This window comes from Amblyomma maculatum, chromosome 10, assembly GCF_055883805.1.
Source record: "Amblyomma maculatum isolate TAMU_Amacu chromosome 10, ASM5588380v1, whole genome shotgun sequence".
In the NCBI taxonomy this organism is placed as follows: Eukaryota; Metazoa; Arthropoda; class Arachnida; order Ixodida; family Ixodidae; genus Amblyomma; species Amblyomma maculatum.
In genome coordinates this window covers 148,415,581-148,431,032 of record NC_139353.1, presented here as the reverse complement: position 1 = coordinate 148,431,032, position 15,452 = coordinate 148,415,581, and the positions used below count along the sequence as shown (strand labels likewise).

General features: G+C 47.9%; 1 protein-coding gene across 1 annotated transcript in view; it reads left to right on the top strand.

Moving 5' to 3' along the window:
• The window catches only part of LOC146177690 (uncharacterized), a 104,053-nt gene extending 89,010 nt beyond the window's left edge, over positions 1-15,043 (top strand). The window contains exons 7-8 of the mRNA XM_084580533.1: positions 4,768-5,046; positions 13,550-15,043. Of these exons, the coding sequence (XP_084436659.1) occupies positions 4,768-5,046; positions 13,550-13,731 (461 nt within the window). The 3' untranslated portion in view covers positions 13,732-15,043. The remainder of the gene's footprint in view (positions 1-4,767; positions 5,047-13,549) is intronic.
• Positions 15,044-15,452: the final 409 nt, after the last annotated feature.

The following is a 15,452-nucleotide window of genomic DNA, read 5'->3' as shown; positions in this document are numbered from 1 at the left end:
GGTGGAAACGAATTGGCGCAGCAACGGTAGCGAATGCAAGCCACTAGAGACAGGAAAACTCCAGAACGAGGAGACTCAAGACTTGAGGTTAACAGGGGACAGACCCATGAATGAAGGCATGCAATAGCACTGTACAAGCCTTCGCTCTAACCATTGCCAAAGCCTCTGGTATCGCCCATGAGCAGTTCACACATTGCGCCATTCGCCTCGCAGAATCTGCAGTGGTCGTTTCTCGTGCAAAGGACTTTACACGCAACCCATCTAGTCACTCCTGCCCAGTGTGCGACCGACTATAGCATAATGGCACGAAGGCCCATCGATCGACCTTTTGTTTATTAAGTTAAACCACTGCTAGTTTTTAAAATGAATTAATCTTTTTTGGGTTTCAACGTTAAACTAAAATAAAGAATTGAGGATTGTGATCAACGACTCTAGATTTTTAACGAATTTTGAATACATTCTGACTTTTACGTGGTGCCCGCTGGAGCCCGTATGCCGCCAAGATAGAATAAGACTGAAGTTTCCTATTACAAAAATAGTGAATGCCCTAAAGATCGTTATTTATATAAATACATTCCTGCAAAGCTTTGTACAATTTGTGTGCGCTCAAATGCGCTGTGACAAGGTTTTTTAACTTTGTTACGCGAGAAGTATTTTTCTGTTATAATCGCAGCCACACGCAACTGCTTCCACGACCTTCCATATTGTCTCAATCATTGTTTTTGGCGCCGTGTGTCAAAGTGTTCTTTGCAGCTTAAGTTGAGCGCAGTTCCGCCTCTGCTTAGGGAGGTAATGGGTTCGAAACACGCTGCCGGCTGCTTACCGAAGGGTTTCCTCAAGGATAAAACTCCTCGCCATACCTGCTGTTCGCTTCTTAGGGGTCATGGCTGCGGAACCCTGCCTGCGCCTTTTCCTGCAGAATCTGCTTCAAAGATTTAGCGATTGTTTTCCTTGCTCAATAAAGTTACGTCGACCTTCTGTTCCCAAACATCAAATAATAGGTGATGAAGAATAGCGGCCTCGCAGCCAAAATTCTTACCTTGTCTAGACGCATTAACGCCAATATTTTCGCGACCAAGTAGAAGAAAGGGTGCTGGATAATATGATCGAGCCGTCAAACAGCCTCTGGAAAGCACCTCGTGAAGAAGGATGGAAGTCTCCAGTTGGATGTTGATTACCGCCGACTGAACAGCGTAACTTAAAAAGCCGTCTGCCCACTACACCGATCGAAGACACCCAATCGAAAAAGCGTAGGTCAGCAGTAAGCATGTTCCGGCTTTGCATGAGAACTTGTGGCATAAAGTGAGGAATTTTGATAAGTACTGCATGTCATTATCGGAAGAAACTGTATGGCCCTCAGCGAAACCTTTGTACGCTCAAGGAAGGCCAGCGAATATTGAACCAAACGATTAGCATTTTCATACGATTCCTGCTCCACCCTAAAGATTATTGCCCTGAAAAAGGCCCAAGGCGTGCTGCACCATATTCCTGATTTGAGTGTCAGATGTACGTTGGGGAAACGAAGGATTTTATAGGATGGATGAAGCAGTGCAAACCTGCCATCAGACAAAAATGAACAGTGAGGGAGGCGCGGTTGCCGAGTTTTGTGATGGATGGGAGACAGTGATGAAGGTCTTGTGCTGGACACCAAGTCAACCCGCGCCGAATGCTGCTTGAATCATGGAATATTCAGCAGACGTAGATAACCTTTCCCTTTTCGACGCTCACGGTACAAGCTAATGAAACTTCAGCTCATGTATGTTGGAAGCCAATCTGTAACTCCCCACCGCGCTCACGCCTTCATGAGAAAATCATGGTTTGAATTGTGTTTCCTTACAAAATAGACCTTGATTTCATATTTTGCTAGTGTGCATCCCAAAATAAGACAGAACTATGTAAAATGTTTTCGTGTGAATTTGGTAACTGCTTTTCATGACGATTCCTCGAGGCACTGCAGATGAAGTTATGTGATGTTAGGAAGATAGTGAGCGACCGGAAAGCGTGGCGTGAAATGGTCCATAGGGTCACGAAGAGTCGGACACGACTGAACGACTGAACTGAACTGAACTTTCATGACGATGCAGCAGCGAGTTGAAAATCACTAGATCACATCTAATAATGATTGTCTGCTTGGAAGAATCGAACCCAACCTTGCTCAGTCCGCTCTAGACATCGAAGCGCTCGTACTCATCTGCGGAGTACACGCCTGATCTAATAACGCTCCCACAGGGGTTGCACGAGCATTCCGTGCGGCAGACGATCCCGCTTAACCTGCTACACACCAGTGGGAAGCAGGTTCGTTTTATTCACTTGCTCGTTCGCTAAGACTCATCAGCCTGCGCGGCTGATGAGTTGCGCAATGTCTAGCATGGAAGGCGTAGCGTAGGAAAACATGACATGCAAGGACACCCATGCGCCAATGCTGTCTGCCCGTCCATCAGGCCATTACACTCAGTCGCAATCAACGCTTAACGCAACAGTTCACATACAAATGAAAACCAAACTGTCCGGAAGAAATGTAATTACAATGAGCTGTACAAACCCTTTCCTCCCTTTTCTTCCTTTAACAAACCTGGTTCTTTGGAATGATGACTGACATGACTTTTGAGCGAGAACAGGAAAGAACCACGTCATGACTCAACCATATTTTTTTGAAACGAAAGCTTCACTACGGTAGGTAGATCGAGCCGTCGGGTATGCACGCTTTTCACCTTGAGGGACATTTAGAGCTCAAACTTCTGTGTTAAGCCTGGTGGTCGCCATGTGACATTGGCGGATAGTCAGGTAGGCCATAAAGTGGCCCGTTACCTCTCTCAAGCTCAAGGTCACGTGATCTGGTGGTCACCATGTGACTTTGAGCATAGTCCCGTAGGCCATCAAGTGGTCGTGACCACTGTCAAGCCGAAATTGTCAAACTTCCTTGTCAAAGACGACCTTGTCAAACTTCAAACTTCTGTGTTAAGCCTGGTGGTCGCCATGGGACTTTCAGACACAGCAGAAAGCCACCAAGTGGCCCATGACCTCTGTAAAGGTCAAGGTCCCGTGACCTGATGGTCACCATGTGACTGCGAAGTCACGTAGGCCATCAAGTGGTCGTGACCACTGTCACTGTCAAGGTCAAGGTCACGTGACCTGCTGTCGGGAGGGATATTTAGAGGTCAAACTTCTGCTTTAAGCCTGGTGGTCGCCATGTGACTGGGGATAATCACGCAGGCCACCAAGTGGCCCGTGACCCCTGTCAAGGTCAAGGTCACGTGAGGGGACGTCAGTGTGACGTGGAAGTAGAGGACGCTAGAGGGAGCGATACGTGTATAAATAGGACCCCCTGGCTCCTGCCTAGGTTACAAAACTGCGCGAGATGGAGGAGGACGAACATCTTGCTACAGTAGTGCGTCGGAGCGCAAAGTATCTCCGGAATGAGGCCCTGAAAAGGCGGCATGCCGAAGAGACCGATGAAGAACGGGCTTTACGTCTAGAGAAACGCACAATGTATTTAATTCAAGCTTGGCAATGCGCGTAACCGGGTACATGAAGCTTTCGCTTCCCTCCTGGTTTACCCAAAGTTAAACCACTAGCTAATGTTTTTACAAATCCCTATAGAAATCGCATTAGGAATAAGCTCTGCACGTAGTCACAGTCACGAAAACCCTCCTGAAAGAATACGTTTCCTTTGGTCGGCTTGGATTTACCTCTCTTCACAGCAGCATCCCATTGTGGTGTGAGGTTTTGGCACTGCGAGAAACGATCTTTGAAAGAGGACATCGCAGCCACAGGTATTGGTGTGTCCGAACGCATGCAGCGCAATGTTGTGTGGGGTGCACACAGTAACTTCACACGCTTTTTACGTCCAGAACGCACGTATGACGAGGAAAAGAGGACGCCGAAAGCTCCCTGGTGTGGCTCTAAATGCCTCTGGCTTCTCTCACAGCGGAAGGCACCCTATTTTCCTGCGCTGAAGCAGTCGCGAGGAGCGGGTTACATTTGAAAGGCACCTTTTAGTAACCGATTGCGCCGGGGTTTTATGCATAATCGAAAAATTAACTTCACAGACGAGATGAAAAAATTATGTGCTTACAAAATGCAGATTATTAGCACATTTGAAGACCGCAGTAAGCCAGTTTCATACTCCACATATACGTTGACGGCTACTTAATCCTTAGCCTCGAAATACGCCATGTTTTGTTAATTAAAAACAAATTTTGAAGCATGTATGGACTTCAGTTTTAGTACCGCCTTTTTATATGATGCTGCTTTGTTTGAAAATTGTTGTTTCTCCGATTCCAATTTCCTGTCACTCAGAAGCTCATTATACAAACAAGTGTTTACTTTCTTTGCATGAACTTAGCTCAATTCTTTTGTTCTTTGCCCTTCATAATATTCAACCGTTCCTGATTTATTAAAGTCGTGTTCTAGTTTAGATTCATTTGCTCAGTAAACTTCAACTCTTGGTACATCTTTGCCACTCGGAAATAACACATAGCAGCACACGCGTAATACTAATACCAATAATAGTAACTACATATAAAGAACACAAATAAAATGTTTAGCGCAGGCAATACATGGCCGTTTCTTTACTTATACTGCTCGATCATTTTGGCAGTAGTTTGAAGAATGCGAATACTGAACTTTACTACTGTTCATAAGCAGAGTGTTTATTTTTGACTGGTTACGACCCTTACTGCCAAGTACCGACGTAAGAAACATGCAGCCAACTGCAAATTACAAAGATGGTGATCACTTTGCCTTGTTTCGGTTCTCCCCTTGCAGGCGTGCGAACATTTCTGAAGCAGCAGGTGGAATCTGCCCGTGAAAATGGTTTCGTGAAAACGATTCGTGGTAGGCGGCGCCTCCTGCCTGACCTGAACAGCAAAGATTTGAAAGCTCGCGGAGAAGCTGAGCGGAAAGTTATGAACACGGCCATTCAGGGCTCAGCTGCGGACGTGCTTCGTTTGGCCCTCTGGAAGGTCGACTGCCAGCTGAAGAACAAGTTCTCAGAACTGCCTTTCTTTATCCCAGAGGAGTGGCTCACAGGCGAATGGAAACAAGGTACCTCTGTATTGCAGAGAGACCCCTTTTATTGGTCGAGAGCTGGTATCGCTCTCTATATGGGCTTAGAATGACCAAAGTTGCGTTTTGTAGTGCCTCTGCCTTAATGTCCTCGTTCTCCGGAAAGCGTGGTGCAAGCACTGGTGGCATCACGTTCCGGGCAAAAAAAAACAAACAAACAATACCATAACTATAACGCTGGCATGGCCGAGCACTGACTGGTTTGACGCCAAGGGACCACGTCACATGCCCGAGTAGGCTACAGCTGTTAACTTCGGCTCAGCGTTTGGAACAAAAGGATTGGTGAGACCGGAATATGGCGCTTCAGGATAATTGGATCCCAATTTACACACGCTACATTCAGGACACGCGCAGCCACTTAGTAGAGCCTGCCTAAAGCCAGAATTTATACGTATTTCATGTGATCTTTATAATAATGTGGTGGTAACTGTATGCCGGTAAGAATACGCGGGATATTGAGGCAAATATTTAACAGATTAAACGAGTGCTCAAGTGGAGTACGCAAAAGAAGGTCTGCTTAGGTAGCTGCAAACAGGTGCCATTAACGTTATCGTGTCGTATCCTTAAAGTCTGAGCTTAGATAGTTATTTGAAAAATACCGAATCGCATAGTAAAAATTTGGATTGGTTTGGTTCGGTTTATGGGATAGGTTTATGAGTTTATGGGGCTCCACGTGCCAAAGCTGTGAAATATGCTGCTATGGACGGCTGTAGATATTTCGACCACCTGGGTTTCATTAACGTGCACTGACACGGCACTGCACACGGGCGCTTTGCTTTTCACCTCCATCGAAAAACTGCCGCCGCGGCAGGGATTGAATCCCGTATCATTGGGAAGAGTTGCCGAGCGCCGTAATGACTGCACCACCACAGCGGGGCACAAATTTGGAGAAGGGGCGCCAGCACGGCTTACCCCTGATATACGTTCATCGACATCACCACACCTAGAGCAGTGAAAGGAGGTCCTCAGGGCGGAGATATTTAATCGAATAGGAGAGTCCTCGCTGAGGTATAAGGAGATGAGCACACGCTGCTCCACGGTGTGGCGACTGGGGGCAGACAAGTTCTAGAGCACCTCGCGTACAGGTCTGCTGTCCGTGAACTCTGACTGGCGAATGACGCGAGAGGATGCCGAAATTGAGGGTGGGCGCTCGGCATTGAAAAAACATCGGTGAAATGTGTGACTGGCTCTAATTGTGCCACGCACTAAAAAAAGCATATTTCGGCTAAAATTCTAACATTGTGCGAAAGCAGTTTTGCGCTGGCTTTGTTCTACTGTGGCCTAGATTTGTGTGGTTGGCTTAAATGAAACAGACACCTGTCGGCAATAAAATTTTTTGCTTTATTGATTGGCTGCGCGACTGCAGTGCCACACTGCAGGACATTTCGTTGCCTCGGTGTCGACGCTAGCAACGAATGCGAGTTTGCTCTTACGAGGTTAATACATGGTTCAGAGCAGTGTTAAAGCCATGCATGACCCTGGTACAGGATATCACGTATAGGTACAGTGCCATGACTATGCTTGTCTAGCTCTCATAGTATGGGGCTGTTGCTATGCAAAAAGCAAAACTACGGTAGGGGCTTGGCTTCACAACCAAGACAGGATATTTCGTTCGAGGCAATGAATTACCCTACGGATTATTTATTTCACCCTAACATCCTGCAAGTTAGCATGCATAGTAGCCCTAGCAAGCAGCTACGTCACATCCAAAACTTTGGAAATTGGATAATAATTGTCCTTTCTTTCTGGTTATAGCAGTACACGAGGAGCGGCGAAAGTTTTATTTGTGCTCACCCTAAACATGCAACGTACACACATTGAAAAAAGGCCGCGAAACTTGTACAGTTTCCACGAAACCATGCGTAAAATGTAAGTGCGAAAATAAAAATGGAAAAGTCGGGAGGTCCTCGAGCTCGGTTTTTATTGTTATAACGGAACAGAGTTATTCATGGCTTCTTTCTGCGCCCTCCCCCCCTCCCTTATTAAGTTCTTTCTTCCCATGCATGCATCTTACGGCTGGCTGAATTACGAATCTCTAAGTTTATCGATTACCCCACACATCCTATTGTAGAAGTCGTGAGTCTTCCCATTATGTGAACTACGGTCCAACATACATAAATATCAAGCCTTCTTGATGCAGGCCGTCGGGTCGGGACTGCGTGACCTAACTGTATCTTGTTTGACTCGAGAAAGATATGAGTAACTTGTTCCCAGTAGATTCGATACCCATCACAAAGCAGGTAACTCCGGCCATGTTACGCATTGTCCTGACGTCATAAACAGGCCAACTCTTCAGTTTCTTGCCATTGCACATGCGAGTAACCCCCTTCAAGCTACCACCGGCCAGAGCCGTTCTCGTTTTTTTTTTTTGTTCTCACGTGCGACGCTGACAATGCCGAATTTTTCCGAAAAAGGGCCCTACAAAGATATATGGCGTTAAAATACCTCTAAGAAATGCTATACATGCGCCTGCGTTAAGAATGCATCTGAGACAAAATTTAAACCGGAATCAACCTGAAACAAAAATATATTAAAGAACATTAAGGTGCAAGAAGTGTGAGCTTTGAAGGGGAATGGACAATAAAATCAAAACTAAAGTGTAGGTTTGTGATAGAAGTCGAGAACGAATAAAAGTTAACCGCTCTTGACTATGGTTAATATTGTCACAGTGTTGGCGACTGAGGCTAGTTTACCAGAGCTGGTACAGGTGCAACTCCACGGTCAGAGCTTTTGGTACGTCCTGCGAGTGCAGAGCCGAATCACTTCAACGTCTTTTCGCTCCGAGCGCCCCCTGGCATTCCTCCCTCTTTAATCGTAACGCACACAGTCACACGCGCACACAAGCGAACAAAACCAAAAAAACAAAACGAAAATTGCTGATACCGCGCAAAATATTTGCTGTCAGTCACCGCGCAAAATACGGCTTCATCCGCAATACATGAACTGTCTCTGGACGAGGTAGCCGACGGCCCCTGTGCTCTGGTCCATCCAAGAGCACATCGTAGTTGACGTTGCTGAGGCGCCGCAAGATTTTATATGGTCCGAAGTAGCGGCAAGTTAGCTTTTCTGATAGGCCACGGCGTCGAACAGGAGTCGATACTCACACCTGGTCCCTTGTGCTGTAGGAAGCTTGTCTCTGGTGGAGGTTGTAACATCGTGAATCCTTGTCCTGTTGATGGGTGATGTGGACGCGTGCTAGTTGGCGTGCTTGTTCAGCATTTTGGGCACACTGCTCGGCGTCAGAACAACGCTCGCTATCTGTTTCGCAAGGGAGCATTGCGTCCAGCATCTTCCGAAACTCCCGGCCGTAAACGAGGCGAAACGGCATGAAAGGTGTCGTCTCTTGGACTGCAGTATTGTAAGCGAATGTTACATATGGTAAGATCACATCCCAAGTCTCGTGCTGGGCGTCGGCATACATCGTCAGCATGTCCGCGATGGTCTTATTAAGCCTTTCTGTCAGCCCATTGGTCTGCGGATAAGCAGTAGTTTTTCAATGCGCCGTGCCGCTAGGATGAAAAACGTTGGCCATCATTTGCGTTGTAAAGGTAGTCCCTCTATCAGTAATAATACAGGTCGGAGCACCGTGCCGTAGTGTGATCTGGTGTACGAAGAAATGGGCAACTTGAGATGCTGTACCACTAGGTAAAGCTTTGGTCTCGGCATAGCGAGTCAGATAGTCTGTGGCGATGATTATTCAACGGTTGCTACCGGAGGACCGAGGGAAAGGACCAAGAAGGCCCAAGCCTACTTGATCAAACGGTGGTCGTGGTGGTAATATGGGCATGAGGAGGCCTACAGGCTTTGATTGCGGAACCTTCCGACGCTGACATTGCCGGCAGCTCTTGACAAAGCGCCTAACAACAGTGGCAAGGTTGGGCCAGTAGAATGTCTGTCGTATTATAGCAAGTGTGCGAGAATAACCCAAGTGGTCAGAAGTTGGTTCATCGTGGCACGCGGAAAGGATTTCCTTTCTCAGAGCTGTGGGTACCACGAGGAGGTAGGGTCTCGACTAGGATCTAGAGTTGTGCTTTTAGAGCACACTACCTGCAAGGCAGAAAGTTGAGAGGCTCCGAGAAAAGCACTTAGGTATGGTGGCTGGCTCACGTTCTAAATAATCGGTCAGGGCTCGTAACTCTGGATCGGCACGCTGCTGATGAGACATATCTGAAGCATCAACAGCTCCGAGAAAACTGCCAGCGTCATCTGTGTCTGGTGAAGCGAGCTTGACAGGCGCACAAGAGAGCGTGTAGCACCTTCATGCTTATGTCTGGACTTATAGACTACAGTGAGGTCGAACTCTTGTAGACGAAGGCTCCATCGCGCCAGGCAGCCGCATGGGTCACGCAGGTTGGCCAGCCAACACAAGGAATAGGGGCCAGTGACCACTTTAAATGGTCGACTATAATGCAGGATCGAAATTTCGTACCAGCCTAAATAATGGCGAGGCATTCCTTTTCAGTAGTTGAATAGTTCGTCTCGGCGCGGGATAAAGTACGACTGGCTTAGGCGATGATTCATTCAACACCCTCGTGAGGTTGCATGAGAACCGCCCTAAGGCCAATGTTACTGGTGTCCGTGTGTATTTCTGTCTCATCCTGCTCTTCGAAATGGGCTAGAGCTGGCGGCGATTGGAGACGGAGACGCAGCTCGGTAAAGGCAGTTTCTTGCTCGTGAGTCCAAACAAAAGGGGTGTCTCCCCGGGTGAGCCGAGTCAGCGGTTCAGCGAGATCAGCGAAGTTATCGATAAAACGCCGGTAGTAACAGCACAAGTCGAGAAATCGGCGAACAGCTTTCTTGTCACGTGGAATCAGAAATTCCGCTACAGCAGCAAGCTTGTCAGGTTCGGGCTTCACGCTGGCGGCGCTGACGACTTGGGCGAGACATTTAAGCTCTTGGTAGCCAAAGTGGCATTTCTGTGGCTTAAGTGTTAGGTTAGCGGATCGAGGGCTTCGAGTACTGACCGCAGGCGCTTAAGAAGTTGTGCAAACGATTCTGGGAAGACAACCACGTCATCTAGGTAGACTAGGCAACACTGCTATTTAAGGCTGGCGAGGACAGTGTCCATCATTCGCTGAAATGTGGTGAGTGCGGAACACAGGCAGGAAGGTAGAACTTTAAATTCGTAAAGGCCATCAGATGTGACAAAGGCCGTCTTCTCACGATCTCGCTCATCTGCTTCAATCTGCCTGTAGCAACTTTTTAGATCGATGGACGCAAAATACTTTGCACGTCAAAGCCAGTCGAGAGAGTCGTCCATCCGCGGCATGGGGTAAACATTCTTTTAGGTTACGGCGTTCAGTTTGCGGTAATCGACGCAAAAACATAATGTGCCATCTTTCATTTTAACTAGAACAACCGGGGAGGACCAAGGGCTATTTGAAGGCTGGATAAAATCATCTTCGAGCATTTCCTTAACTTGTTTCTTAATAGCTTCGCGTTCGGTAGAAGAGACTTGGTAGGGGTGTTGGCGGATTGGGCGCACATCATCGAACGTCACGATCTGGTGCTTGCCGATGGGAGATTGATTCGCTTTTGACGACGATGCAAAACACTCTCTGACTTCGAGTAACAATAAAAACAGCTGTTCACGCTGGCTTACCGATAGCTCTGAGCTGACGTCGAGATTGTCGAGGGATGTGGGCGGTGGCACGGCTTTTGTGGACAAGCACTCGGAGACATCAGAGATGCGTTCGCCGAAAGCTACAGAAGTGTCACGAAAAAGGTGGCGATACTCGTGCGAAACATTGGTAACAAGTACCTTTGACTGACCACGGTTAAGATGGATCAAACTGCGGGTCGCGGAGACTCCTTGCGGCAACAGTAACGAGACGTTAGTTTCGGCTATTGCGTCACCATGGTGAAGTGCATTGCATTTGACATTAACGAAGGTTCTGGTTCGGGGTGGCAGCGGGACACTGTCCGCAAAAACTCGAAGCACGTTGAGAAGTCGCTTTGCACTGCTGAGGGCCACTGCTTACTCAATAGAAAACGAGACCTTACAATCCCGGAGGTAAATAATTGCGCCATATTCACGCAGGAAATCTACGCCCAGAATCAGGTCACGCGAACAGCTTTTCAGAACAAGGCAGCTTACCACAAATGTTCACTCTTGAATTTGAACTCTGGCCGTGCACATGCCCAGAGGCGTAATCAGATGACCACCCGCAGTGCGAACGTGTGTGCCAGCCCACGAAGTCAAAACCTTCTTGAGAACGGCGGCAAACTGGCTGCTCAAAATAGGGTAATCAGCGCCAGTATCCAACAAAGCTCGAACATGGCGACCACCCAGTATTACGGGTAATATCCAACGAAATCTTCTCGCGAATGTCAGGCTTCTGAGTCTTTGAGTGCTCTGCTTCGGTGTATGCGGTCTGCTTCACCTGCAATTCGTTCATTGCAGGTTCGTTGCTGCGTCATCTATCCCATCGGCAGTTCATCGTCGTTGCGGGTGCGTGGTTGGGTCTCTTGTTCCATAGGCAATTTGTCGTTGTTGCGGGTGCGTTGGTGCGTCGTCTGTTCCAACGGAAATTAGTCGTGGTTGCAGGTGCGTCGTGGTGGCGTCGAGGTGGCGTTATGATCGATAACCACAAACTTTTCCGATGTTGATGCGTAGTTTTTCGTGTCCGTGTCGATGGGGGTCTCCCGCACAGCGATGTCCAGCGAGCCTGCCTCCGAAGTTCGCTGGTTTCAGTTTTCCCGCCGGGGACTGGGCGATCGGCACTGAAGAACTCGCAGCAGATGGCAAAGGGCGAGCCCTGGGTGACGGTGGTCTAGATTGACGCAGACGAGACAGAACAACCCGGCGCTGGTCATTCACAAAATCTTCAACGGCTCGAGGCCATTCGCCGTAGCGAGGCCGCGGAGAATCGGCGGAAAACCCTTCGAGACCCAGTCGATGGTAGGGACAGCGCCGATAGATATGGCCCGGTTCGCTGCAGTCAAAGCATAACAGCCGTCGGTCGGGGGTACGCCACTCGTCTGCTTTCCGTGTAAACGGTCGCGAATCTGTGACGTACTGGATCACGCGGGCTGCTATTTGCGGCATAGCTAAGTTCGCAGTAATCATGGACTGTGACGAGGGCCGAGAGTATTGCAGAACCTCGGCGCATGTGGGGCGGTGACACTCAGGTGACGTAAGAGGAGGAGCAGGGCGAGGTTCACCGCTTGGAAACGGAGGCCGGAGCGCTTGCTGCACTTCGTCGCGCACAACGCTCGTAATGGAGGTAGGAGCTGGTTGAGGTGTGCGATACAGCAGTCGGAGTTCCTCGCGCACAATCGAACATACGAGCTCCCATAGTGCCAATGTGTCCATGCCATGCGATAGAAACTCGGCAGAGACGGAGGCGGTGTGGATAGTACGATCCTGTGCCGAAGTTAGCTGCTGAAGCATTTTCTCTATAGTGGATTTTCCGCAAGAACTTCTGCGACAGCTTTCGTCGGGCTGCGCACCAGGCCAGCAAAAAGCTGCTCTTTGATGCCACGCATGAGGTAGCGCCGCTTTTTGTCCTCGGACATCCTAGGATCCGTACGCGTGAAGAGGCGCGTCATGCCTTCTATATACGCCGCGACGGTTTCGTTAGGCATTTGGATCCAAGATTGGAAGCGCGTTCTGCCCGTTCGCGGCGATTTCAGCTACCGTAAGTTGCCGCAAAATGACGCTTGAGCTCACTCCAAGAAGACAGCTGCCCTTCATGGTTCTCGAACCCCGTCCGAGCGCCATCCTCGAGGCTGAAGTAGACATTTCGTAGCCGGGCGGCGTCATTCGAGAGGTTGAACGTAGCTACCCTTTCGTAGTGCCGCAACCAGTCGTCGACGTCTTTGTAGGTGTTCCCGTGAAAGGTCTTTGGGACGCGGGGATTCTGAAACGTCACGAAAGGGGGGGGGGGGTCGCGCCAGGCATTGCAACGACGTCGTGGCAGCCGGTAGGCATGCCCGATGGGGAAACTGAGGTGGTAGGTCTCGTTGCCTACTGCTGGTGCGGTGAACAGGCGTTTCCTCGAATCTCTGACTAGCACTCCTGCTTAGCGTAAGGTTACGGGACATCAGACCTCACCTCCACCAGATTTGTCACGGTGTTGGCGACTGAGGCTAGTTTAACAAAGCCGGTACACGTGAATTCCACGGTCCGAGTTTTTGGTATGTCCTGCGAGTGCGGAGCCGAATCACTTCAACGTCTTTTCGCTCCGAGCGCCCTCTGGCAATATGAAATAAGCTAAAATGAGTTATGTAGATTGAACATTGTTTCCAAACGTAAAGAAAATAGATCGCAAGTACACTTGTGTTTTTGCACATTTCTTAATGAACTCAAGAGTGATGAACCACATAAGAAGGTCACATTGCTTTTTGAAATAAAGCCACGCAGTTCTCTTCGCGCCCACTGGCATATCACAAATGAAAGCTGTTGTACCGTTGTCAAATCTGTCGCAAGAAGACGAGTATAGTGGCTTACGAATTTCGGTGCGCTTTCTTTGCATTGCAGGTGGCGCTTTTATTGTGCTCCAGATGCACGACGAAGTGGTGCTGGAAGTGAGGGAAGAGAGTGTGGACATCGTCTCCGCACTCCTGCGTCGCTGCATGAAAGACGCCGGAAACGAGCTCGGCATGTCTGTGAAACTAGTGGTGCGTCTCAGTAAAGGAAAGAACTGGGCTAAGTTAAAATAATTAAAACCTGCAATGGCAGCTCAGTATTGCGCCTTTTGGTTCACAGCTTCAATACGCTGTAGTGCAAAAAAAAAAAAAGCCGAGGACAAAATGACAGAAAGGAACAACACGAGCGCTGATTTCGGATAGACTTAATTCATTCAAAACAGGGCATTTCCGCGACAGAAAAGACATGTACTCTGTTTTACACATCATTATTCAATTCTCAGAAATCCAGCTCTTTATCACTAGGGAAGATGAAAGGCGGCTTACGCCTGTGTGACCGTAACTATGCATCTTTTCTGCTTCAATGGGTTAACCTATCCCTACGTTTTGGTAACATAAGCTTTCCATGTCTTTGCCATTACAAAAACATGCATTTTCTGTATAAATTTGTTGTGATAGCAAAACGTAGGGATAGGTTAACTCGTGAAATCATTGAACAGAGAAACTCGATAGTTCAGGTCAAAGGAATGTTGCAAGCCTTGCATCTTCGTCAGTGATAAAGAGCTTGGATTTCTGCGAATAGGATAATGATGTGCAACACTGATTACGTGCTTTTTTCTGGCGTATAAATGGGCTGTTTGAAGGGAAAAAGCTTATTGCAAGCTAGCGCTCATGGGGTTCCTATCTGTTCTTTTGTTCTGGTCTTTTGTTGTACTACAGTGTCTTGAGGCAGCTTAGTCATCGCCTCCAAATCAACATGCCATGCACACAAATCAGCTTCTCGGCGAGAGGATGTCACTCTCTTTCCCACCGCTACCTGTACGGCTATAAATTGAGCAGTCAATAAAGCAAGACATTCATTCCTTTGCAACCGTGCCGACATGTTCGGTTGGCTACCGCTACCGACGCAATGCCGAGCACAGAATTTCCTGCCTTATTCACAGCGACATAAATATTGCGGAGAGTAGCCACAGCGTCCTTTTAGTAGAGTGATATCAAGAAGCCAAATGAACAGTGATCTAAAAACATTTCACGAGGGAATACTTTGTCACAGACGTTGTCTTATGTTTTTCCTAAGAGTCCATATAGGAAAGCTGATGCTGTGGAAATGTTTTGGGCACATAGCGTCAGCGACTGCCACATCCTGTGATGTTTAGGAAGTCACTTCCTGGCTGCATTTGCCCCTTTGTTGGTCCGTTTGTCGACATCACGAGGGAACGACTGTCTCAATAGGGCCACTGCTGCTTACAAACAAAAGGAAGTTGAAAAGAAGAAAAAGCTGCGAAAGAAGGGTTAAACAAAGAGGCGAGTTGCACCACTCACGTCCGCCGAAGATTTTGCTGTAGCAGAAAAGACCTCTATGTTTCCCAAGAAAAATAAAGAAATAGGTGCAATACAGCAACGAATAGACTGGCCTGATGACCTTTGTTTCCACATACTAAGATAAAGGTACTCACAGAATGGTCTGCTTGGTTTGACGAGGAATAGAATAAAAGGAGTGAAACTTCGAGCTACAAAAATAGCCCAAAACTGCTACACACGTAACCTTATTCTTCTCAGTCTTTCTGATAATGTCAGTATGATGTTGAAAAAAACCAGGGGCGAATAATATTGATGTGAGCGAAATGTTCATAATGTAAAAGGAACTAACAAGCTTTGCATCAGGAAAAAATAAACGATGCTAACTCATTAGTCACTGCAGCCGAAATAAAGGAAGGGAAGGTCACGTGCCCTGACATGGTATCATAATAAAAGAATGTCTAGCAGGACAAACCTTACCTGAAAATCTAATTGCT